General features: G+C 43.0%; 1 protein-coding gene across 1 annotated transcript in view; it reads left to right on the forward strand.

The window, feature by feature from the left end:
* Positions 1 to 23,451, forward strand: part of CACNA2D3 (calcium voltage-gated channel auxiliary subunit alpha2delta 3) — a 791,777-nt gene that overhangs the window by 689,983 nt on the left and 78,343 nt on the right. The window contains exons 28-31 of the mRNA XM_061195439.1: positions 7,201 to 7,262; positions 8,590 to 8,634; positions 14,946 to 15,008; positions 18,430 to 18,500. Coding sequence (XP_061051422.1) covers positions 7,201 to 7,262; positions 8,590 to 8,634; positions 14,946 to 15,008; positions 18,430 to 18,500 — 241 coding nt within the window. The remainder of the gene's footprint in view (positions 1 to 7,200; positions 7,263 to 8,589; positions 8,635 to 14,945; positions 15,009 to 18,429; positions 18,501 to 23,451) is intronic.

Here is a 23,451-nt window from a genome sequence, read left to right on the forward strand (position 1 = left end):
TGTTACTGTCACTGCAAGCCATCATTGCTGTTGGGCACAAAGGAATGAAAATTCAGGGACTCTGTCAGAGGGGGGCTGAGGACAAGGTGGGAGATATTAACCCAGCTGTGTAAAACGAGCCACTACCCTGCTTGAGAAATACGACCAGAAAGGAGCTCATTTTCTAGCTGAGAAAATGTATGGCCAGCATGTACTTGTAGAATTTGGATTTTAAGAAAACTTGTTCCACTCCTAAGTGATGAAATACAAAGGAAATCCTTAGCATGTATTTTATTTATTAACTTATTAGAGTTTTATTTTCTCTAATAAGGATATGGTTTTCTACCATATTCCTACCCATGAATTGGAATCTATTAGAAGAAAACACTCCTGTTTGTGGGCCAAGCCAGCCCAGGGGAGCTCTGGGATCTGATTTTCTGCCTGAGCACTGGAATGAAATAATTGTCCCCATGCAGCCAGCAGTAGCCAGTCAGTTGAGAAGCTTTGTGACCAGGTAGCCTGGCTGATGAGCACGTGGAGCTGATGGTGGCAGTATCAGGGACAAAACCCTCTTGGATTCTATACGCTGACCTATCTAACCTTGTCCTGAGTGTGCATGGATAATCACAATTCCAGAGGGGTGAGTGATGGGATTTGAAGAGTGGCACACCTTTCATTAATCCTGAAGGGAAAAAAATCCATTTCAAGCTTGCTCAGCTGGAAAGGAATCTTTGCCTTCTGTTTTCTGCTTCATTTTGTCAGTGCTCACATGACCTTTCCCCCCTTCTAAGTTATTATAATTTTGTAGAGTGTTTACCCACCAACATTACATCCTAAGGGACCTTGGTAGCAGTGGACAATATGGATTTATCGTGGATGAATCTTCTGTTCAGTGTCAATATATTGGCACAAAAGGTGTACTTGGTTGTGAAATACAAGCAAAAAGGATTAAAAACTAGGAACAAATCATCACATGAATGTTGACAGCACTGTCAACCCTTTAGAGTGTTCTGATACACATCCTTTTATTTTGTGTCATTTATCCCCATCCCACGAAAGTGCTGTTCAGAAGCTAGAGCCAGTGTGACTGTCTTTGTAGAGACAGAGAAGTGAAATGATGTACCCATGGGCACTCAGCTGTCTTAGAAACAGTGTTCACAACCAGAGCTCTTGGTAAACACTTTCCTGGTTATAATTTGTTGATGGCGGCAGGATTGTTTTTCTGTCTCCTGGATGAGCTCTCTATGTGTATGTGAATATATCGCATGGCTGGAGAACTGGGCAAATGGAGGTAGGGGTGTTTTGTGTGAGCTTGCGTGCCAGGCGTGGTGAGCAGTGTTTTACAAACCAGATTTGTGCTCCTAGGGGTAAGTTGCCAGTTGAGGCCAAGCCCACAGAAAATTATTTCTAAATGAATACAATATGAAAAAGTTATTTTATTTCTAATTTTACATGTAACATTGTTCTTTGGTGAGTCTCGGATTACACTTGAATGCATGTCTATTAACCTGATATGAGATGCATGCATGATTTCATCTTGAATGCATTTGAATATAATAGCACTGGAAATATAATTTGTATTTTCAAATTTTATAAAGCAAAATAAATAAATCTTGAGGGTGGTAGCCACATTGAGCATATTGCATTGATTTCTTTGGGTTTCTCTCAAACTAATTACCATCTTCCCCTTGCAAATCCAGGTCTTCTTACACGGGCAGGTCTGTCTGCTCTAGATCCTCCATACCTAAGTCATCCTCATTTCTTTCACCTCCAGGTAGTGGGTAGCATGGACGGGTCTGTGGGGAACGTTAACTTTCATCCTCAAGGGACACCAGTCTCCAGTTCCTCTCTGTGTTCCTTCCTGTTATCAGTGATGACTGTCCAATTAAACTCTCTGCGATGATGAAAATGTTCTGGATCTGTTGGGTCCAGTATAGTAGCCACTAGCCTCATGTGGCTATTGAGCAGTTAAAATGTGGCTAGTGCAACTTAGGAACTAAATTATTAATTTTATTTAATTTTGATTTAAATAGCTACATGTAGCTAGTGGCCACCAATTTGGACAACATAGGACTGCAGCATTTGAGGTCAGCTGTTGGTCCCAATTCCAGTGCACTGATCACTGACATTCTGCAAATGAAGTGCCATTATGTTTTGGTGCTTGGATGATGCTCGACTCCGTCAGCTCTGAATATCCTGAAGTATGATCCTCTCTTCAGTGATTTGACTGCCCTCCCAGGCCTCCATCCATGGCTGTTGCATCCCTTATGTCTTCATTTCAATACATTCACCACCTGTCACGTATCTGGTTTCTGATAAACATGGGACGAAGAGAGGGAGGGGAAAAGTAGGTAGGAAGGAAGTTAGAGAGTTGGGGAAAGAGGAAGACTGGAAGGAAGATATTTCATGGAGGCTCTGTGGTCTGTATTGCTGAGCTGAAAATCTGTACTCAGGCATACTTTAGAGTATTGAGGTGTGTTACGGCAGCAGTAACCTGACTAATTCAAAGCAAATTATGAGGTGTCAGTGCTCCAGATGCATGAATATTTCATATGAAAGGCTCTGGGGCTCTTTGGGATGGCAATTCTCATAACGATTTTGCTGTTTTGTTGGTTTCCAAAGACCATCCTAGTATCTTAAGGTCATTGTCCTAGGAGGCTCACACGATATTGGCGTGCTGGGAAGGGTCCCCAGGGATACTTTCTTCTGGGTCAGTTCTGAGTAAGGGAGTAAGGAACCACCAGATGCAGTCATGGAAAAGGGACTCTGTCTCCATCCTTGTGTTGAAAGTTCCTAGCAGGGAGCCGGGAAGCCTTTATAATCAAATGGAAGTGAGGAGCACCGTGAACTCCAGGAGAAATATGTTGATGATTTTCTGGACTGTCTAAAAAATTTCAAACCCCAGGAATGGTGTTTTAATTTTCTGCATTCTCTTTGGGACTTGGGTTTCGCTAAAGCATTTTCAGTCCTTGTTTTTCTTATTAAATTAGCAGGATTGACTTGAATCAGAATATACCGTTATGGCTTGAAATGTTGAAAGAACAAAATAGACGGGTATGACAAATATCTCAGGTTCCATTTGGGATGTGTGGGGGATGGGAGAAGAGAGGAGGAGTTGTTGAAGTAATGATGATCTTTTTTCTGATAAAAGTTGAAAAAAGGAAAAATAAAACTGGAACAAAACAAAGGAAAATAGCAAGAGGAAGCTAAATTTCTGTTTGTGGAAGCTTGTATTTGTTTTTCTGAATAGAATTAGCCATAGGAATGCCCTTAAGCATTTTTGTTTGTTTGTGGAGGGGAATTTTTATTCTGGTTTTTTGAGGGTTTTTTGCTGTTTGCTTGTTTGTTTGTTTTTTACTTTAAATCAATTTGTACTTAAGAGATAATTAGCCAAACGCACCCAGTGGCTGTGGCTGCCTGACTCACCTCACTCTCCTATTTCCCACTGTCCGGGTCATTTCCCTAGTCCTTCCTGCTCAGGGCTTTCATTGTGGACTTTCTAAAATATAGATCTGAGGTCCTTTGACTTTTCTACTTGAATATCTTAAATGGCTCCTCAGACCCTAAAGCAGGTGTCAGCAAACTTTTTCTGTAAATGGCCAAACAGTAAGTATTTTAGTCTCTGTGGGCCATTCAGCCTCTGTTGCAACTACTCAGCGCTGCTGTTGTACCAGACAGTACGTGAACACATAAGGGTGCCTGTGTTCCAGTAAAACTTTATTGATAAAAAGAGGCTAAATTTGGCTCTTGGGCCAACTCCTGGCCTACAGGATACTCTTCAGGTGTGTTGGCCTGACATTCAAGACCATTTGCCATTTGACCTCAGCCCCCACAACCATCTCCCCCACTCGCATTCTTTCAAGCCTCAGAAGACAGTATGGTCTTTGAAAAGGCTCCATCCTTTTGCCTGTGCTGTTTCTGCACTTGATTCTCATCTTTCCTCTGTTCTTACTTTTTCTATGAGTCAGATCTCCATGCTTTATCTTACACAAAGTTCTTACCGATTCCCCCAGGCCAAGTCTGCCCCATCCTCTGTGCTCCACAGTTCTCTGTTTAAGCCTCTGATGTTGCTTTTACCATGTGGCCACTCCCCACATAGACTCTGAGGGAGCATGTGGTCTCATTCCCCTTAGCACCCAGCTTAGAGCTCGGCATAGAAAGCACCACTGAACAAATGGTCATGAAATTGACCCACCAATGGGCTTGTGAATCTCTTAATCATAGAGAAGTATATTAACTTGTAGGTGAGCATACTACAAACCCAGAAGTGGGAAACCATGGGCCAGAGTTGCTGGAAGGGGTGTGGGCAACAAAAAACACAGCCAGGGCAAAATGGAGCAGATCCATTATAATCAAGACTGTCTGGGAGTCCTTTGGCATCGACCTCATGTCCCAGACAGGGAGTGAGTGAGGAGTGAGGGAAGTAGTGTCTAGTTTAGGGCATCAGGACCAGGGAGAGGATGCAGCCTGCTGGAGGGAGATCAGAGAGAAGCAGCCTGCATGATTAATGGGATGGAGGGACTGACTCATGAAGCAAGATTAAAGCACTCTGAGGAGCTGGGATACAGACCGAAAGGGGCAGATGATAGCAGGCTGCAAGTATGTGAGATGGATAAACACCCAGGAGGGAGCAGCTAGCTTCATTAGAGAGGTGAAAACGGGGCCTCCATCAGAGAATGGGAAGGGTGCTCAGAAAGGGCATGGGTGACTGACGGGGGAACTCAGTAGACGATGGGTGGGCCAGGGGCAGCTCTGGGTTGCTGGGAATAGAAACACCATAGAAAGGTCACCGTGGGGTGACTCTCTCAAGGAACCCTCTGCTTTTATCCTGTTGTGTCTCGAAGCCTGCCGTGGCTGTTGACCTTGGCCTGCAGAGATACACACGGAGGAAGAGAGAAAACTCGTTTTCCTCCCTCCCCTTAGATACCAGTGATTGAATGTCACAACAATTTTAAGGCCTTCTGCTCTGAGGTCAGCTTTCTGCCATCCCTCCCTGTGTTTGTAGAACCAGAGATACTTGCTTCAAGACCCTTCTTAAGTCCAGGTCAGGCTCTTACCTCTGCCTGCTGGTGGATCTGACTAAAAACCCAGCCAGCACTTTGGTTTACAGCTTCCTCAGTTGGTTCATCTCCAATAGGGATATGGCTCATCAGGCATTTTGGAAGACAAGATTCATTTGAAACTGCAGTGAACAGCCTTCAGGCTTCAATATCAGCTTCCTTCAGGTATTCTCTGAAATTTTCTCCAGGGCTAGGAAGAGCAGTTTATGCTATAGTCTGACCAAATGGCCCATATCGTGGTAGGTCCTCCATAGCCAACTTACTGTCTACAGTAAGGCCTGTGGAGTAGCCTAGCTCAACCCCGGCTGCACATTTAGATCACCTGAGGTGCTTTTTAAACATACCCATGCCTAGGCTCCACTCCCAGAAATTCTGATTTAAATGGTCTTAGTGTGGAGGGGGAAGGCACCAGGCATCAGAATGTTTTTTTGAAGTCCCCCAGATGGTTCTAATGTGTTGAGAACTGCCACTGAAAAACCTTTATTCAGGTATGATTATAATTCACACTGATGTTTATCTATCTATCTATCCATCCATCCATCTACTAACTGTACTATCACCTGAACAGTTTTTCTAAAAAAGCAAGCATTTACCAGTGAGTCATCTATGTGCTTGGCACCTTGCTGGAGGCAGGGACCCAGTGGGGAGCAAGAACATGTCCCTGTCCCTGGGGAGCTTATGCTCCAGAAGATGGAAGACACTTTGGGCAAAGCGGGATGAACCCAGAGTGCTGAAATGGTGCATTTCAGAGTCTTCCGTTCTGCATGTTGCAGCCATGCTTAGCTCTAGTCTTACCCTAGAGTCTGACGTTCTAAGTGCAAGGATAGGGGATGAGTCTCTCTTAAGTGTACATATCCCAGTTAACTTTGACTCTCAGGTCTTGCTCCAACAATTTGTTTAGGAAGTAGAAATGCACTTGGTACTTATAAGGGTAACAGCCCAAGACCTTCATAAATCTTCAAGTTCCTGAAGCCAGCAGAAGAATGTTTACCCAAGGTGGGAGTTGGTGGGGGGCATCTAACGTGGTGGCCACATAAAAGTATATGAGTGAACTTCGTTTTTTTTTTGTTTTTTTGGTTTTTTTTGCAATTGTGTATTTCTTTTGATAGGTATTATTATGTAGATTGAAGTTACTGTAGGTATTTCAGCAAAAGAAAAAACATGTGGAAAGATAAATAACAATACTGGTGGTATAAGGATATGGCAAAAATTGGGGAAGTTGTGTGCAATGGACTGAAGTTTGCAAAACTGCCCAGGGGTAAATGGTGTCCCCTTGGGGAGGGCAGTGATTCCAGCACAGAGTCTCATTCTTTCTTTCCATCTCCTCTAAAGTTTTCTCACCATCTGATGAGCTTTTTCCCCTGACTTGAGTACTTACGAAAACAGTTTCAAGAGTTACTTTGTCTTGACTTCATAGAGAGAAATATTCTGAGCTTGTTCATTGCCTAGTTCTGAGGTTCCACCGAATTCTTCTTCCCGGAGTTTCAAATCACTTTCTTAACCTCTTCCATTTCTGCACATTTCTCTTACTAGAAGTAGCATTCACTGTTGCCCTAGGGAACTTTCCACAGACAAGCAAAGAACTATATAATTCCACCAGAGTTCCTGGGGAGAGAAGATCACTGAGATGTGGATGCTGGGGGACAGTTCAACAAAGTCATGTCATGGCCGAGTGACTCGCTTCCAAACACCAGCCTCAGGACAAGTACTTTTCAAGTTTCATATCTCAAAAATATATGCAGGGTACACATTTTAGGCATGCAAGTTCATGCAATAATAACAGAAGTGGGAACCCTGAAGAAACCATGATCTTCTGAATATCCTTCTTATTTCCATTCCTGTCTTCAGCTGTGCTGGGGAGGGTGGTGACCACAAGTATATGAATTTTAGAAACACTCAAGTAACATCTCTCCAAAGAGCCATCTGCACTGTGCTCGGTTTGTTCTGTCAAGAGTTCTATGAGTACAGGTAACCTTGAAAATTCCTTACCTGAAAGATAAAATGTTTTAGTTGTATGCTTCACTGTAAATTTAGTTTTTAAGTGTTTTTATCTGATATGCTTACATCAGCATCTTACCTTGACAGATAATTTTCAATGATAATCTTAAATAATTGTGTAAAGAGATCTCTAATGCCATGTTTTATTTATAATTTGTCCAAGCTGTAGGCATTCAGATGAAACTTGAATTTTTCCAAAGGAAGTTCTGGACTGCCAGCAGACAGGTAAGTTATAATCAGCATGTTGAAGCATTAGCGACACTGTTATTATACAGGTGTTCACATTTGAGTACCCGGAGCCTAAAAGTACCAGATTTCCGATGAATGTTTGTAAAATGAACTGCTGGGCTGCTCAGATTACCTTTCATTTCACTGCAAAATAAAGGGCTGACAGCGTGTTAGACACCACATGCTGGGAAAGCAGGGAATTTGCTCCTGCAAACAGTTGTAATTGTAATTGTGAGATCAAACTAGTGACCTTCTAAAAGAGAAGTGTTTCTTCTAAGTATTGGGGACTTTTGCAGATTTTCATAGTGACTTTTTTTTAATCTTGTGGTGCCCAATTACTTATTTGTGAATCTCTTTTGAAGGCTTTTGCATAACTAGGTTAGACTAAGCATGCCTTCTTTGGCCAAGGGCTCCTCTGCCTTGGATAATCTGGGAACATTCTTTACTTGCACTATACATTCTGTAGTAAGTAATCTCAGTGGTATTTGTTCAGTAATTCAGCAGAAATGGCAACACATAAGTTGCCTCCATCTGTCCAATTCTAAATGTTGAAATGGTATATCATTTCTTAAATGAAGATACTTTAGGAAACTATGTACCAAGAACACAGACAGGAGTTTTAAAAAAAAGTCACTGGGGGTTAATTTAAAATTAAATGGATACATAATTATATTTCTTGTTACTCAAAGATTTGAGGTCTTAAAAAGACATCAATATTGAATGAAGCAAAAATTAAAATGGACAACATAAATTAAAATGAAAAAGGGCCCTGTTGCCCCCAAATTGTCTTTTTTTAAAAATAAATTTATTTATTTTTGGCTGCGTTGGGTCTTTTGTTGCACGGGCTTTCTCTAATTGCAGTGAGCAGGCTGGCTTCTCATTGCAGTGGCTTCTCTTGTTGCGGAGCACGGGCTCTAGGCACGTGGACTTCAGTAGTTGTGGCACACGGGCTCAGCAGTTGTGGCTCACGGGCTCTAGAATGCAGGCTTGGTAGTTGTGGCGCACGGGCTTAGTTGCTCCGGGGCATGTGAGATCTTCCTGGACCAGGGCTTGAACCCGTGTCCCCTGCATTGGCAGGCGGATTCTTAACCACTGTGCCACCAGGAAGTCCCCAAATTGTCTTTTATATTACTGTTTGGAGCTGGTACCCATCCTAGAGAGGATGGGCCAATTCATCCTGGAGCATTCCCTTTGGATGAAATTTGGTATTTACATAACAGGCTAGGACTTTGATAGGCTGTCCTTGAGTAACTACGTGGCAGCCATAGCAGACGCTGGTGTGTCCAAATGACACGTTTCCTTTTGTTTCCCCCTCACCCCGCAGTGCGCCTCTCTGGATGGCAAATGCTCTATCAGCTGTGATGATGAGGTATGATGGCCTCCTGGCCCTGTGTCTGCCCTAATCAAGTTTGGGGTGGCAGGGGTGGAGGCGGGTGGTGGTGGAGTGGTTGGATGACTAAGGGTGTTTTCTCACAGGGGGAATGTCTCACAGAGCCAGGTCTAACAGATTGCTCTGGACCAATCTCCAAAAACCCAAGGACATTTGCTTTGTTTCTTTCTTTTTCTTTCTTCTCCCAATCAGATAGTTTATGAGAGCTAGAGAAATGTGATATAAATGTCCCACGAACAGCACTACTGGGACTTTGGCATTTTATTAAAAAAACGATACAAATTACTGCCATTTGAAACTCATGTTACAACTCTCAAAGTTTTCTCCCCATGTGGTACCTCTTTTCATCTTCTTAACCACCCGGTGAAATGGATAGGAATATATGACCCATCCTGCAGAGGGAGAAACTGAGGATCAGAGAAATAAAATGACTTGCTTAATTTCATGTAATAAGCCAAAAATCTAAGAGTTGAAAACTCAGAATGTTGCATTCTAGCATAATGCTTCCCTCCTACAACTCCCTTTCCCTCCCTTCTTTCTTTCTCTTTATCTCTCTCCCTCTCCCTCAATCTTGGGAGGAGGAATTTGAATTCCACACATGAGCAATAGAAGAAAAAAGATGTACCACTGTCCTAAGTCTGTCCATCAGATTTAAGTTTTTACAGCATCCAATCCCATGTATCTTCTGCCCCACATTTTGGATCAAGCAGGTGTGAAGTGGCCTTTCACTTTGGCTTAGGCGGCCTTCCTCTCTCTGAGTCAGCCAAACCATTAGTCAATACATAAACTGTAACTTATAAATGATCACACACTCATATTCCTTCTGGTTACCACAGGGATTAAAGAAATCCTAACCAAACGTAATTCTAACTCAGAAAACATAGATTAGAAGTATATTTCCAAAAAGTAGGTGAAGCAAAGACAAGTAGAGAAATATAAAAGGGAGTCCAGGTTGAAGCTAAAGTACAAAATGCTCAGTCCCCAAAGATCTGGCTGCCAGTTTTTTAAAAAAAAAAAACATAATTGCTGTATGAGTTACTATCCAAAGAGTAAAAACGAATCAATCAGCTTTTCAGCAAAACCCCAACTTTTCCTGACCATCAGATCAAAATTAATTTTCCTGTAGGAAAGAGTACCCTATGATGTTTTATGATCAACACCCTTTCAGTAAGTTTGGGGATGCCATTCATAGATAGTCAAGTGGCTTCAAACCTCTCCTCTGTCTTTGAGGCATTAATTGTCTTACTGGAGTGTTCAACTCAAGACAACTCAGCTCAACAATAATATTGATTAATCAGTGTCACAAGGCCCTATGTTAAGCCCTTTACTTGTACAATTACTAATCCCTATTTGTGGTAAAAGAACTGAGGACAGTTGGTTGGTTAGTTGGGCGACTGGATGGATGGTTGGTTGGCTAGTGTGATTGATGGTGTTTTGGATAGTTGGGTTGGTTGATTGATTGGTTTCTAGTTGATTGGTTGGATGGCTGGATGAATAGTTGGTTGAATAATCTGATGAATAAAGTTAGAGGCAGTGTTCCTACAACCCACACTGCCTCTGTGCATTCTCATATATAAAAATAAGTGGAAATGGATTCCCACTTAGACTTCGAAACATACAATATATATTAGTTGTTCAGTAACTGATTTCACAGGTGGTCTAGCATAGTGGTTAAAGGCACAGGCTATGGAGTTAGAATAGCTTCAAACTGTGACTCTGACAGTAATAAGCCTTGCCTTTGTTTCCTCAACTATACAATGGGGGTAGAAACACCTACCTCACAGAGTAATGATGAGGATGAATGAGACAATATATGAAAACTGTATAGCACAGCTCCTGGCGAATGGTAAGCACTCAATAAACATTAGCTATCAAACAACAACGTCTGCAGACATGTTCTTCCCTTAGAGTAGTGGCTCACCTGAACCTAAAACCTCAGACGGCAACCACATATACACTTCAGGCAATGACAGTTTCCACTGGGCATGCCTTCCTCACTACTAATGATCTCCTTTAGCAGCCATTGGGATGGACCCCCATTCAAATATCATTTTAGAAGTTCACACACTTTGAAAATTAAGCATGGAATTTGCTGGATTGCTGAACTTGATCTGATGCTCATTTTGCACTTTGAAACTATCATCCATTTCCCATTTTGACTCTAAATTTTGGCTTCAGGCAAGCAGTTGACATCGTTTTAAATGGAAAAGCCAGGCCCCTTTCCATCCTTTCAGCAGACTCTTTCCACGTGTCATTCCCCTTTCATAGCTTTTAATTAAGTCTTTGAGGCCATGTCCCTCCACTCCCCGAACTGCCCTCGAGTGATCAGGTCCCCATTAAAAACAGCTGTGGGGGCTCATTAAGTTCACATGCTTCTGGCTTCTCCTCTGTACTGAAGACCTGGCCCAACTCCCACAGACTTATCAGACATGCTTTGCCTTGGATCCACTCCAGCCCCTCTGTCTCTGCCAACAATGGCCTCCCTGGGCCTTGGCTAGAGTGCCCTGGGCCGGTGGGTGGAGTCGGTATGGCCAGATGTCTTCCTGGCTTGTAGATACATCTTCATGGAGGGCCTGGCCATGGGCCTGACGGATGACTTTAAGGAGCTCCATTCCACCCAAAGCAAATGTTAACTTCAGAACCTGAGAGGCAACCTCTCACACACTCACTCATTCCTTCAAGACACGTTTACTGAGCCCTCCTTACGTGCCTGGTACCTCCAACACCCGGGGAGTCAATGGGAAGCAGAGTCAGAAATGGCCCCTGTCCTCCAGGAGCTAACTGGTTAGCAGGGGAGATGAGCGCACACGCTTATCAGCTGACTTGCCTCCCCAGCCTCTTGCTATAAACTATGTAACAACTTCCCTTTCTGAGAAACTCAATTTGCAGCAGTAGGATACTTATAAAGAGGGCACATAGTAGGTGACCAATAAACATCATTTGCTGAATAGACACAAGCACAGGTCCTTCAGGTACTCACTATGCACCTTGCTCTGTGCTCAGCACTTTGTACTCACTGGCCTACTTAATCTTCTCACCACTCCTCTGAAATAGTTGTTGCTGTCTCCATCATTCAGATAAGGAAACTGAGACTGGGAGTGTTAAAAGGCTTTGCTCAAGGTCACACTGATAGCAAGTGTCAAAGTCTCCGATTCTCAAGCTAGTATCTTAGCCTCAGGTAACACAGGTAACCTTCCAGGTAACACAGGCGTGGTGCTGTGCTTCTCACCCCCAAGTACCCTTTCTCCCCAGCTTTCCTTACTATCTGTGACTGCCCAATTCCCATGGCCTGGTTTGGGGCTCTGAACTTCAGATATCTACCTGACCTGCCTTTGTGGCCTGGAATAGGACTTCTCTGAGCAATACTGAGTCATCAAGTAGTTGAAGAAAGATGTCTTTTTAAAAAAAGACAACTTCTCTCACCCACTCTGTCTTTGTCTCTGCATTTTTCAAACAGCCTCATCTTTACATGTTTTGTCACAGGTGGCTTTGGAGTGGTTGCTTACAATATCTGTCAAAACTTAGAGCTCCTGGTTTCCCCAAGCCCTTCAGCCTGTCAGCCTACCCTTGGGACAGGGCTCTGGGCAGACTCCTTCTGAGAGGTTTGGCTTAATTTGGGGCAGAAGTAGCACAGTGAGGGAAAGCTGAGAAAATATCTCCTCTCTTTCTTTTCACTGGAGGAGGGAGTATGGAGAAGGTGATTGGCTATTTATTGTAAAGAGACATAGAGAAAACAACTTATCCGACTGGAATCTGGCTAATTCTGTCCTGCTTCATAACCCAGTACCCTGCTCACTTTACTCCAGTGGCCTTACTCCATTCCACCATACTTCCCAATAATTTAATCAAGAAAGGTCTGTTTATGAAGTCTTCACAGAGACTAAATATACCTAACATAGCAATATTGCCTATAATGAAAACTAAATGACACCTTTCAGATTAAGAGGCCCAGTTCTACATCAATGACACAGCATCCTTGCTTCTGACCTGTGATTTTCTCAGTGATTTGTCACTCACAGTGTTGGCAATACCTGTTTCTTACTTTCCCCTCTGTGCCTTCCACACCAGAAGAGAGTGGGAGCAAAGGTGGATGCCTGAGAAGTGAGTCTTCTAATGGCCAATCCAACCTTGATTCCACCCAGTGCTGGCCATTATAAGGAGCACAGAGGTCCTCATTTCCAAGAAATGAGGGTGGGGAAAGAACCAAACATTTATGGCAAATAATGAAACATTTCATTGAAGCTTTGTCTCTAAATAAAGTGGAAATGGTGAAAATACATTTATTTTATTTAACAAATTTAAATTATAATTGCAGTCATACTCTAATTCTATAAACAAAGGACATATTTGGTTTGGGAGTAGGGAGTATAATATTTCTGATAAAATTATAAAAATCACAATATAGAATCCTTCACTTTATATTTGATTTTCTCAGAGTGATCACAAGGAAGGTCAAATGTAGTGGAGCTTGATCAGTTTCCCCAGGAGCTTCTCTTAGTCCCTTGCTTTTGAAATCATTCTCTTTGGAAGCATCTTTCATGTTATCTGTGGTGATGTTTTCTTTCTTCATGTGTTACCTCTGACCGATACTAATGTGCCAACGGCTTCCTGTGTGATTGGAGCTGATCTCCAATATCACTTTCATGGACTTCATGAAATATTGCCTCTTTCCGAAGATTTTCGGTTGACTTCATAATCTATTTGCTTTGTACTGTCTAATATTTACAACATTAGACGAACAGAGATTGACCAAAGATATAGGTCTAATAGCAGCAATACCAGTTGGCTAGGGATGTTTGAGTAGGAACTCACTTTATAATTAGGGATAGAGGGTGAGTTATGATGACTTTGGATCTCTATGCAATTGCAAGGATTTGGAGAGTCAGTATTTTAATATGGAGGCCACTCCTATGCTCAACATGTATGACTGAAAGGAGGTTAACCTCCCTTTGCATCAGGGTCTATATCTGCAAAATGACAATCAGGATCCTCAAATAAACAAGGGTATAGATTTGTCTAATATGATCCAATTAACTTAAAATTAAGTTTAACTCTGCACGTAGCTCGTGGCTGCCATATTGGACAGTAGAATTCTATGAGTGCTTTCATAGGGCTGTGTCCTAAAAAAGGAGAAAGTTTGTCAAGACTCCCACCAGGGACAAAGTAGTCTCCTTACAGCTAAGAGCTGCTTTGAACAGCAAGAGTGTGACCAAGTCATTCATCTGGCCCCTTGGGATAACCAAGAGAAACCCTTGCTCACCAAAGCAGCCGACTCGTTCCTAAAAGATGCTAGCAGGGCTTTTAATTTTCTGCCGATTCTCCACCATTGCCTACTAATAAAGGATGCATCTTTCTGACCAACTTACTGCTGTACTTTTGTGCCTCACTAAAATCGACTACACAGATAGGTAAATGTCCCAGAAAACAACAGCCCTGCAGTGGTCTGGAGCTAGGGGAATTTAGCTCAGGGTAAAGATATGTTACAAATTAAATGTTGCAGTCGGTATGTAAAGCCGCAATAAATAGAAACTGAGTTACATCAAGGACGGAATTAAACCTTAAATTTAAACTCCACAGCACTGTAATTAAGACTTAGCCTGTAGCAAATCATTCACTTGAGATTAAAGTAGCATGGGGGAAGCAGAGGTTTGGGCTTACCTTGCTACAATTTATAAATCTGAGCTACCAAAAGCTAACAGCCCTGCCCCCAAATCCAGCTCCCAATTAAAAACAGTTTGAAAACCTTTAGGAGGCCTGAGGGGACCCTTTAACAGAAGTTCTGCCCCTTCCCTCCTGCCTAAGTCTATGAACAAATTAAAAAATATTACCTGGTCCCCTGATGGTCTTCTGAGCTGACACGGTGTTTTCATTAATACATCATTAGAGTAATGGCATTGTGCTGGCGTTTTGCTTTCAAAACAGGCTGCACTTCAACCACCATGAATACAGGCTCGGGGGCTTCTGGACACTTTGTTCCTGGGAAATATTACTCAGGTCATAAAAATTTTTAAAAAGGAAGATAAACTGTAATGCATAACTTTAAAATGTATATTCTTTTTATCCTAATCTGGGATGTTCAAGGCTTGCTTCGTGTTTTATTTTTGTTCATTAGTTTTGCAGAGTAAATGCTGGGGTTAGCTTAACCATAGCCTTAACTCCTAGAGCCAGCAGGCATTTCCAGTTCTCCCAAAACAGCCTAAAATAGGTGTCTCTCAGGTTGGAAGTACGTCATTTCGTGTAAAAGCAGTCTGAGGACGCAAAGTTGAAACTGTGGTGTTTTTATTTTCTAGACTGTGAACTGTTACCTCATAGACAATAATGGATTTATTCTGGTGTCTGAAGACTACACACAAGTGAGTGAGAAATTTCTACCTACTCAAAGTAAGGATCCCAGACTGTGCTTGGGTCAGGGGGAACAAATTATGGTGTTGAAACTTTGAGACATGATCTGTATTTAAGAGGTAATAGCAGGAGATTATAAAACCTTATTTCCATCCCTTTAAGAATGTCACAGCCTACTGCTCAGCAGGCCCCAAAGAGATTTTACCTCCGGAGAGGAGAGGTGGGGAGGGGTGCAGGGCCCAGGGTCTGCTCCCTCAGTCATAAAATGTTCAATTTATGGAACTCTTTGCCTTGAGCATGGAGGTGCCTGAAAGAGTTTGGGCAATTTTAAGGAGGTTTCCTCCTTTTAATATTTTGATATTTTATCTTTATATATATATAATTTATATATACACACAAATATATGTATGTATTTATGTATGTCAAAGTAATTATTCTTTATGGCTTTCTTTCTGGTTTTTACTTTTTAAAAATTAGTTATCTGAGCTCAAGGATTAACTTGGGTTCTCAACACAGAGGGACAAGAATCCACATATAGAGGAAGAATGTTTTTCATTTGATCGAGCTGTGTGCAGTACAGGGGCAGGAGGGAGAGATGGAAAGAAACCAAGCTAGGGTGCTCAGCAAAGAAAGCTCCACTGATATTTGGAAATCAAAATAAGAGTTAAAATCAATAGCATTGTAATAGAGAAACACGGGTTTCTCCTTTAAAACTTGGTGGCTGACAACTTTTTCTGCAATTAGAAATGAAATTGGCATGTTAAAAGAAAGTCAAATCAAGACAAGTTTAGCAGTGTGGTGTAGTAAAGTAACACCAGAGGTGGAGGCAGATGGTTTCTGATGCAAGCTCTCTTTTTGTTTTCGGATCTTGGGTGCATCACTTAACCTGCCAGGGACTCCTGGCGGGCTCTATAAAAGGAGGATGGTTGACTAAAGAAGGCTTCTTCTAACTCTAATATTTGAGGATACTAGCATTTTATAATGAAGTGTCATTTAAATCATTTAAAATGTTTTAATAGTCAACAGTGCGATAGACCCATTAATGCCTAATAAATTAATTAATTGTCTTTAAGTATGACTCCTTAGTGTCTAAGCTCAAATGGCTTGTTAATTTGTGAACACTGGCTCCAGGTAACATGTGGAACTGTGCTTCAGTTTCCCCCCTTATCTATGAGAACACTGTGGGATTTTTTTTTGTCTATTTATTTTATTATTTTATTTTATTTATTTATTGTTTCTGGCTGCGTTGGGTCTTCGTTGCTGCGTGCGGGCTTTCTCCGGTTTCGGCGAGCAGGGGCTACTCTTCGTGGCGGTGTGCGGGCTTTTCATTGTGGTGGCTTCTCTTGTTACAGAGCATGGGCTCCAGGCGTGCAGGCTTCAGTAGTTGTGGCACGTGGGCTCAGTAGTTGTGGCTCATGGGCTCTAGAGCGCAGGCTCAGTAGTTGTGGCGCAGGGGCTTAGCTGCTCCACGACATGCGGGATCTTCCCGGACCAGGGATCGAACCCGTGTCCCCTGCACTGGCAGGCGGATTCTCAACCACTGCACCACCAGGGAAGCCCATGTTGTGGGATTTTAAATGCACCTTTGGTGGGTGACAGTTACACAATTGAGACTCAAGCTGCCCATACATGGTCTCCTCAGATGCTGGACATCACTGGATGTTGGACAGTTGATGGACATTAGATAGGAAAGGTGAGCCCATGAAACAAGGCCAGTCTCTTGGGAGCAGGACTGGCCATAGGCCTATGGTAATATGCCCGTGTGTCTGGGAGGAGTGAGAAACCAAATCAATCCCCTGTGAGGAGGAGCTCTGTCATCCTGCCATAATCATGGAGGGCTGAGGGTGGGAACCTGATCCTGGGGGAGGAAGGACATGACGATGTCTTCCAGTGGTGAGTCTTGGACCAACCAACAAAGTGAACCACTGAAATAGTGACCCTTTCCCAAGCCATGGCCACTACATGTGGGCTCTGATCCGTGCTTTATTTCTGGATAGAATAGCCCAGGGAGCCTGCGGGCCTACCCTGCCTCAGCTTGTTTGATGTCTTGTTTCCTGTACTCCAATTAGGCTAATTCTTCTTCATCAACAACCAGTTCCATTGATACTGGCATATTTACACACCAGAAATGCAAATGTCCTTCTTGCTCCCAGCAGCAGCACATACCCACAGAGTTTGCCAAATGTTCAAGTGTTCCTGGAGTGAAAAAGGCAATGCTTGACCTTCAGTCAGTGAAATGTCATTTCTTTCTTTCCTCCTCTCTTTTCTGACTTTTTGGCGAAGTCTGTATGTGCCTTTCTGCCTGAAAACTCCTAGGAGCCTTGTTGAGGTCACTGCGTTGTAATGGAATCAGGATTTAGTTAATATCCTACAAAGCCTATGGAATTTATATAATTTGGGCTCTGAGTGTAATGCCGTCCACCCACCTCCACATAAGCTATAAATCCTCAGAGCACCCACAGTACAGATGGGGGTTCTCTACTGATCTACACTGGCCCCTTCCAGGGTGTTGGCAGAGGAAGGCTGTTGCTCCAAGCTCTGTTCTGCTGTATTGGATACACCCTCGCCCTTGGGACACTGATGATAGTGGCTCCAGGAATCTGGAGGGATGCCCGAGGATGTTAATCCTTCATTCCACCATTCAGGGTTGGCAAATCTCGGCCAGCACCAAGAACTGGACTTGCAGAAGCATCAGCCTGGTGCTGGGGAAGGACTGCTAGGCCTCCAGTGCCCTGAAGACAGCCCCAGAGCTGGGGTCGGCCATTGGAAGTCTGATTGGCCGAGCCTTCTTTTCGCAGGGCTGGACAGCTTCATTCTTGGTCAACATATTAACTGCCTATGGACAAAATGAGGGTGTTCCTCAGAAAGTAATTTAGAGAAAGGACATATTCTCTGCTGTAGGAAATTTATAGAGCCGATGAAGAAGACTGCTATATATCCCTAAACAGGTCATTTAGGAATTATAAACAATTCTTTTTATTACTGCTTAGGAAGCCCTTTCACAGCCTGTTTCTGTCTGTATGAAGTAGTGTTTTAATCACAAGGGACTGAGAGCAGATTAATGCCTACTCCCTCTATCCAAGAGTAATGGTGCATGCGTGTGTGCTTGTGAGCATGTGTGTGCACACGTGTGCATGTGTGTTTTAATTACAACACTCAGCACGTGTTATGCAATGTCACCCTTACCCCGCCCCCCCGCCCCTGCCATGTATTTGGAATAGTCACATCTGCTTATTAGTTTGCTCTGTAATCCCATAACTTCTCATGACTATTAAGACCTTTTCCGCTGTTATGTAACAGTAGTCCTGAAAACCTGCTGTTTTGCCCCTGTCAGCTCCAGGACACAGAGTGTGTCCATTTTTATTTCTTCTCTGGTGTTTGGGCACATTATTTATCTACACTTCCTCATGGGTCTTCTTTTCTTCCCTGCAGACTGGAGACTTTTTTGGTGAGGTGGAGGGAGCTGTGATGAACAAATTGTTAACAATGGGCTCCTTTAAAAGGTAAGGGATTTTATGGTTCCTTGCGTCCCCCGAGAAAGTTTGCCTAAATAAAATAAAACAAACCAAGGTCAAATAAAGCAAGCCCAGACTTGACCCCATGGCTGTGTTCATGCTCCAGAAGATCTTCTGAAATTCGATGCCTTTTGCATGAGTGTTAAGAGTCTCAGAAACTCAGCTCACAATGCATTCCCTGTTCCCTTAGCATAGCATTTATTAGAGGCTGGTCCTGAAGTCGGAGCCTGCACTGGGAGGTGATTATGTTGGTCTGAAACAAGTGATTGCAGAGAAGCAGGAAGCATTTTCACCTGGTCAAAAGGAGGAGGGAGTCTTGTCTCACACTGACAAGCTGGGGCAGCTTGCTAGAAATCTGGAACTCAGGGATGGGAAGTGATGTTTAGAGACTCGATATAACTTTAGAAAATCATGTAAAAGTTCACAAAACCTGCTCCCAGATGGAGATAAGTTTAAATCTGTTGCTAGAATTGCTAAAATTGGTGGTAGGGACCACTCAATTGAGTTGTGAGGGCTCTTGTTGACCCTAAGTGAAGCTCGTATAGGATGATTTCCTCACAGCCCCGCATCCCCCGTGGGCAAGCCAGCCATGCTCTTGGGAACACCAAAGCCAATGAGAAAGATCATCACCCTGCGAGATCAGGATGCCAGTTTTTTCCCCCCAGGAGTCAACCTGTCTCCCTTCCCTTGGCCTCCCAGGGAGAATGGTGGCCCATTAGTGGTGCTTTCCTGGACATATATGATGCTGTTAAATATATATCAGGAAATACAAGGATGGACCTAGGCTCGCCTGTGAGAACTATTGCACATTGGCTGCCAGTGGGAAAGACAGTCCCCCCAATTTATTACTCCCCTGCAGCTGAATGGCCAGGAAGCATTAGCTCAGAAAATCAGACTTTTAAGCTAGTCAATACGACCAACTGAGTGCTGTGCTGAAAGCAGGGAATTCAAAAATGATGACCCAATTTTTGAGATTCCGTAGCTTGTTTGTGCCAGAAGCAAGGAAACAAGAAATGATATTTTTAAATGGCATGACTCCAGCACTTCTGCAATCTCTGACACACTTGCTCTCCAGCCTGCCTGAGTGTTCACCTCTGCTCGAGTCCCTCTTTAAAATTCAAGTACATTTTTTTCCTTCTTTTGCCAGGAGTCATTGTACATAAGCTTGAAAACTGGGCTTGGAGCTGGGCTCGGGTTGCTCTGCTGGATTGTCTGCCATCCAGGGCACCACTGGTTTCTTGTATCTTTACGTGGATATGTACATTTGTATTGTGTTAGCTTGTTTTCAACTTGGTGGGGGTAGGGAGAGACAAAAGAGGAAGAATAAGCACACACATGTTTCTCATTTGAAAGCATATTTTTCAACTTTTTTAACAAAATGACTTTTTTTTTTTCCTCTTCCCTCTTAGATATTCCTTTCAAACAGTTTGGTGGGAGAAAGAAAAAGGTTGTAGCAGAATTTTAAATTCCTGGACTTCTCCTTAATGTGGGTGAAATATAGTTGACATGAATTTAGAACTTTCACAAGAGTAGCTAGCATATTTGAGAAAAGAGGAGTGCTGGGACTCTCTACTAAATTTTAACAGCAACTGCTGTCATTTGGGAATTACTTGACAAACCTCCTAGGCTTCTTTGAAAGGCCCCCTCACGAGGCCAGGACAGCAACGAGAGTTTGGGTTTTGGAGTCAGATGGACTGGGTTCAAATCTAGCTGCATGACTTAGAATAAGTCATGGTACCTCCCCAAGCTTTGGTTTCCTTACGTGGAAAATGAAGATGATAATAATAATTACTTGCAAAGGTTGCTGTCAGAGTTAATGAGATAATAATAAGCATAAAGTTCTGACACGGTGCCTGGCATATATAAGGGCTCAGTAATTGCTAGCTGCTGCTATGATTTTTGTGGTTGTGGGTCTTTGACTTAGCTTTTTACTTGGCACCAGGTGATGCTTTTTTTTTAATTTTACATTCACACATTTCTCAATGGGCTTTCCATGACACCTGGTGATAGGGTCTCCATCCAGTGTTGGGGTACTGAGGTCCTCCTGGAACTCAGACGTTCAAGCCCTTGCCCTTTCCAGCATGTTTACTCAGAAAATAAGGTTGACAGTCCTTTTATTCAGAGAAGATCTGTATTTCAGAAGCACTGAAAGGATGTAGCCAAAAGTAACAGTGCCCTGGGACAGATGTCAGGCACCATGTTAAACTGTACCCCACCCCCAAACACAGGATACATGGAGGTTAAGTTGCTTTGGTGACATGGCTGAGCCCTGGAAAGCTCAGGATCCATTCACATAGCAGACATCTCATCTCAGCATCTTGGACAGTGCACCCTGGCACAAAGTTTCTTAATTTTGTCTGCTTACACCCATTTCTAAAGAAACACCTTTCATATGCAAGAGCCCTACAAACCATCTTCTTCAGAAAGACAGAGCTCAAAGTAAAGAACGCCATCTCCCTTTATCAACCTCCCTTTTATCTGTCTCTCCAGTGGTCCATAGTCACTGCCTCTCCCTCTAAAGCAAGGCGATGCTTGCCTACTTGGCATGGACTCTTTCCTTGATTGGTTGGCCACTTACCTGGTGACCCGATGGCCATTCTACTTAGGTGCCATCAGAGGGAAAGAACATCCACTTCTGCATCTACAGTGCCATGTGGGAGGAAGTCACTGATTTGTGTGAACAAATTACCAACTTGAGGGAGCTTTGAGAAAGTTCTTCAGCAGCATGTGCAAACCATCTAAGAGGTAAAGTGGTCACTCTTGGTCACTTAGGCTGAGTCTCTGACTTGACTCTGTCCACCCAACTTACAGATGACATAGTGCCCAGGGCCAAATAACATACCAATAGCCTCAGCAATGTGAAAATAATGAAGGTAGCAGTGGCTACCTTCCCAGAGCACCTACCAACATACCAGGCCTAGGTTGCAACTGACAGATCTTACTTCCTGCAGTCCTTTCCAACAACTTGTGAGACAGGTATAAACAGGACCAGTGCAAAATGAAAATGTGGTGCCCCTTGCTCAAAAATTATTGAGAGTTTCAAGATGGCAACAGCAGAGCATTAAACAAATCACGCAGCCCTTCTAAGTGCAGGGTTCTGTCCAGTTACACAGGCCACGTGCCCATGAAGCTGGATCTGGGTATATATATACATATTTGATAGATGGAAATAATGGGGCTTGGAAAGGTTAAGAACTTGTCTCTGTGTAACAGAGCTGGATTCAAACATCCTGCAGTCTAAACACAGGGAGAATTTTCTAGCCTCTCCCCTTTACCTGGTTCTATGTACAGTAACATTGTGTAGTGCATGGAACTTCCTTCAGTTTTGTTTGAGACAAAGTGAAGGATAGCCAAGGAGGATGTTGGCCCAGCAGTGACTTATCTGGGCAAGCAGAACTTTCAGGATGGGAGGCCAGCCGAGTGATAAGATCACCCAGATTTCTTTTAACTGAAGTTGATAAATTGTTAAACCAAGCCATGTCCCCAGGCTTCACATATTTTCTCATAAGATACCATATTCCAGGTCAGCTTTTTGTGTTTCAAACAGAAGACTTGAAATACTTTTTTATTCTTACCATGGAAAGTAAATGGACTCCCCAAGTGGCCCTGACTCATTTAGGGCTTTTCATTTTAGCTGCTTTTCTCTTTTAACTCAAGTTCATGTCCAGTAAGAGCCTTGTATTCATATTTCTCAAAAGCCACAGTCCATGGCTCTCCTTGCTGGCCTTGGCAGTGACTTTGCCCTTCTCACAATACTAAGAGAAAATCTAGTTTCAAAATGTTTTTTATTATACAGGAATTCATTTATTTCCCCACCCCTTCTTGCCCCCAGTGATGGGACTCAATGTCAAATATCCAGGGAAAAGTGAGAAAAAATATATATAGCTGGTCATAGCAGAGTCCAAGATTCCTGATAGGGCCTCTTTGATATACTGGACTTGAAATATGAAGACTTCAGGTTGAGCCTCAGAATGGCCTCTGTGTGGCCGTGGACAGATTCCTCAATTTCTCTGGGCCTCAGTTTCTTTGCCACCAAAATAGGAATTTTGGTGAGATGGGATTTTGTGAGAATCACCTGAAATAAGAGAAGTGAAAATGCTTTGCAAATTGCAACGCTACTACAAATAGGAGGTAAGATTAGCTCTTGGATAAGAGCTCCAAATGTCTGAAATCTTTTTTTTTTTTTTTAATTTTCTTCTCTTCTTTTTTAAATCACTAATGACCCCCAAAAGGTAGTTACTGCACAGCAGTCACAGTGTTGGGGGTGGGCCTGTGGGCCTGGACTCAGCAAGCACCCCTGGAGAGCTCTTAAAACACACCCATGCTCCAGCTGTACCCCAAGAGATTCATATTAGATTTGTCTGGGGACGGAGCCCAGGCATTTATGCTTTTTAAAAGCATCCGTGTGATTCTCAGGTGCAGTCAGGGTCAAGAAATACTAAGTTAAACGCACCGGGTGCCAGTCTAGGTGCTGCCCAACTTTGAAGTTGCCTGACTTTTGGCGACTTTAACTCCATAATTTCGGTTTTCTCTGCAGCAAAATGAAATTGAAAGAGTGATTTTCATACCTGCAGTGAGGGTTAAATGGAATAATGCATGCTTTTACCAAACATCCTTGTGGTTTCTGCCAAAGGGTCTTCCCTTGTTCTTTGTGTATTTAAGTAAGCTCGAGGAAGGAAAGACCCATGGGGCACACCTGGCCCTTGACTTGCAGAGAAACGAACTGCTTGCTAATAATTTGTTTTTGCTTTGGGAGCTACTGAGAATTCCTATCCCTCTTGGTTGTGTCTTTTCCGTTTTGTTCTGTTCTGTTTGTTTTGTGTGCATGGCGCAGCATGCCTGAGCTTTCACCCCTCCAAGGCCATTCGTATTTTCCCTGCGGGGCCTGGTGAACGTCTTCCTCACCTCACCCCTACATATTCATTAACATAGTCAACTC

This window comes from Eubalaena glacialis, chromosome 7 (assembly GCF_028564815.1).
Source record: "Eubalaena glacialis isolate mEubGla1 chromosome 7, mEubGla1.1.hap2.+ XY, whole genome shotgun sequence".
Lineage (NCBI taxonomy): Eukaryota > Metazoa > Chordata > Mammalia > Artiodactyla > Balaenidae > Eubalaena > Eubalaena glacialis.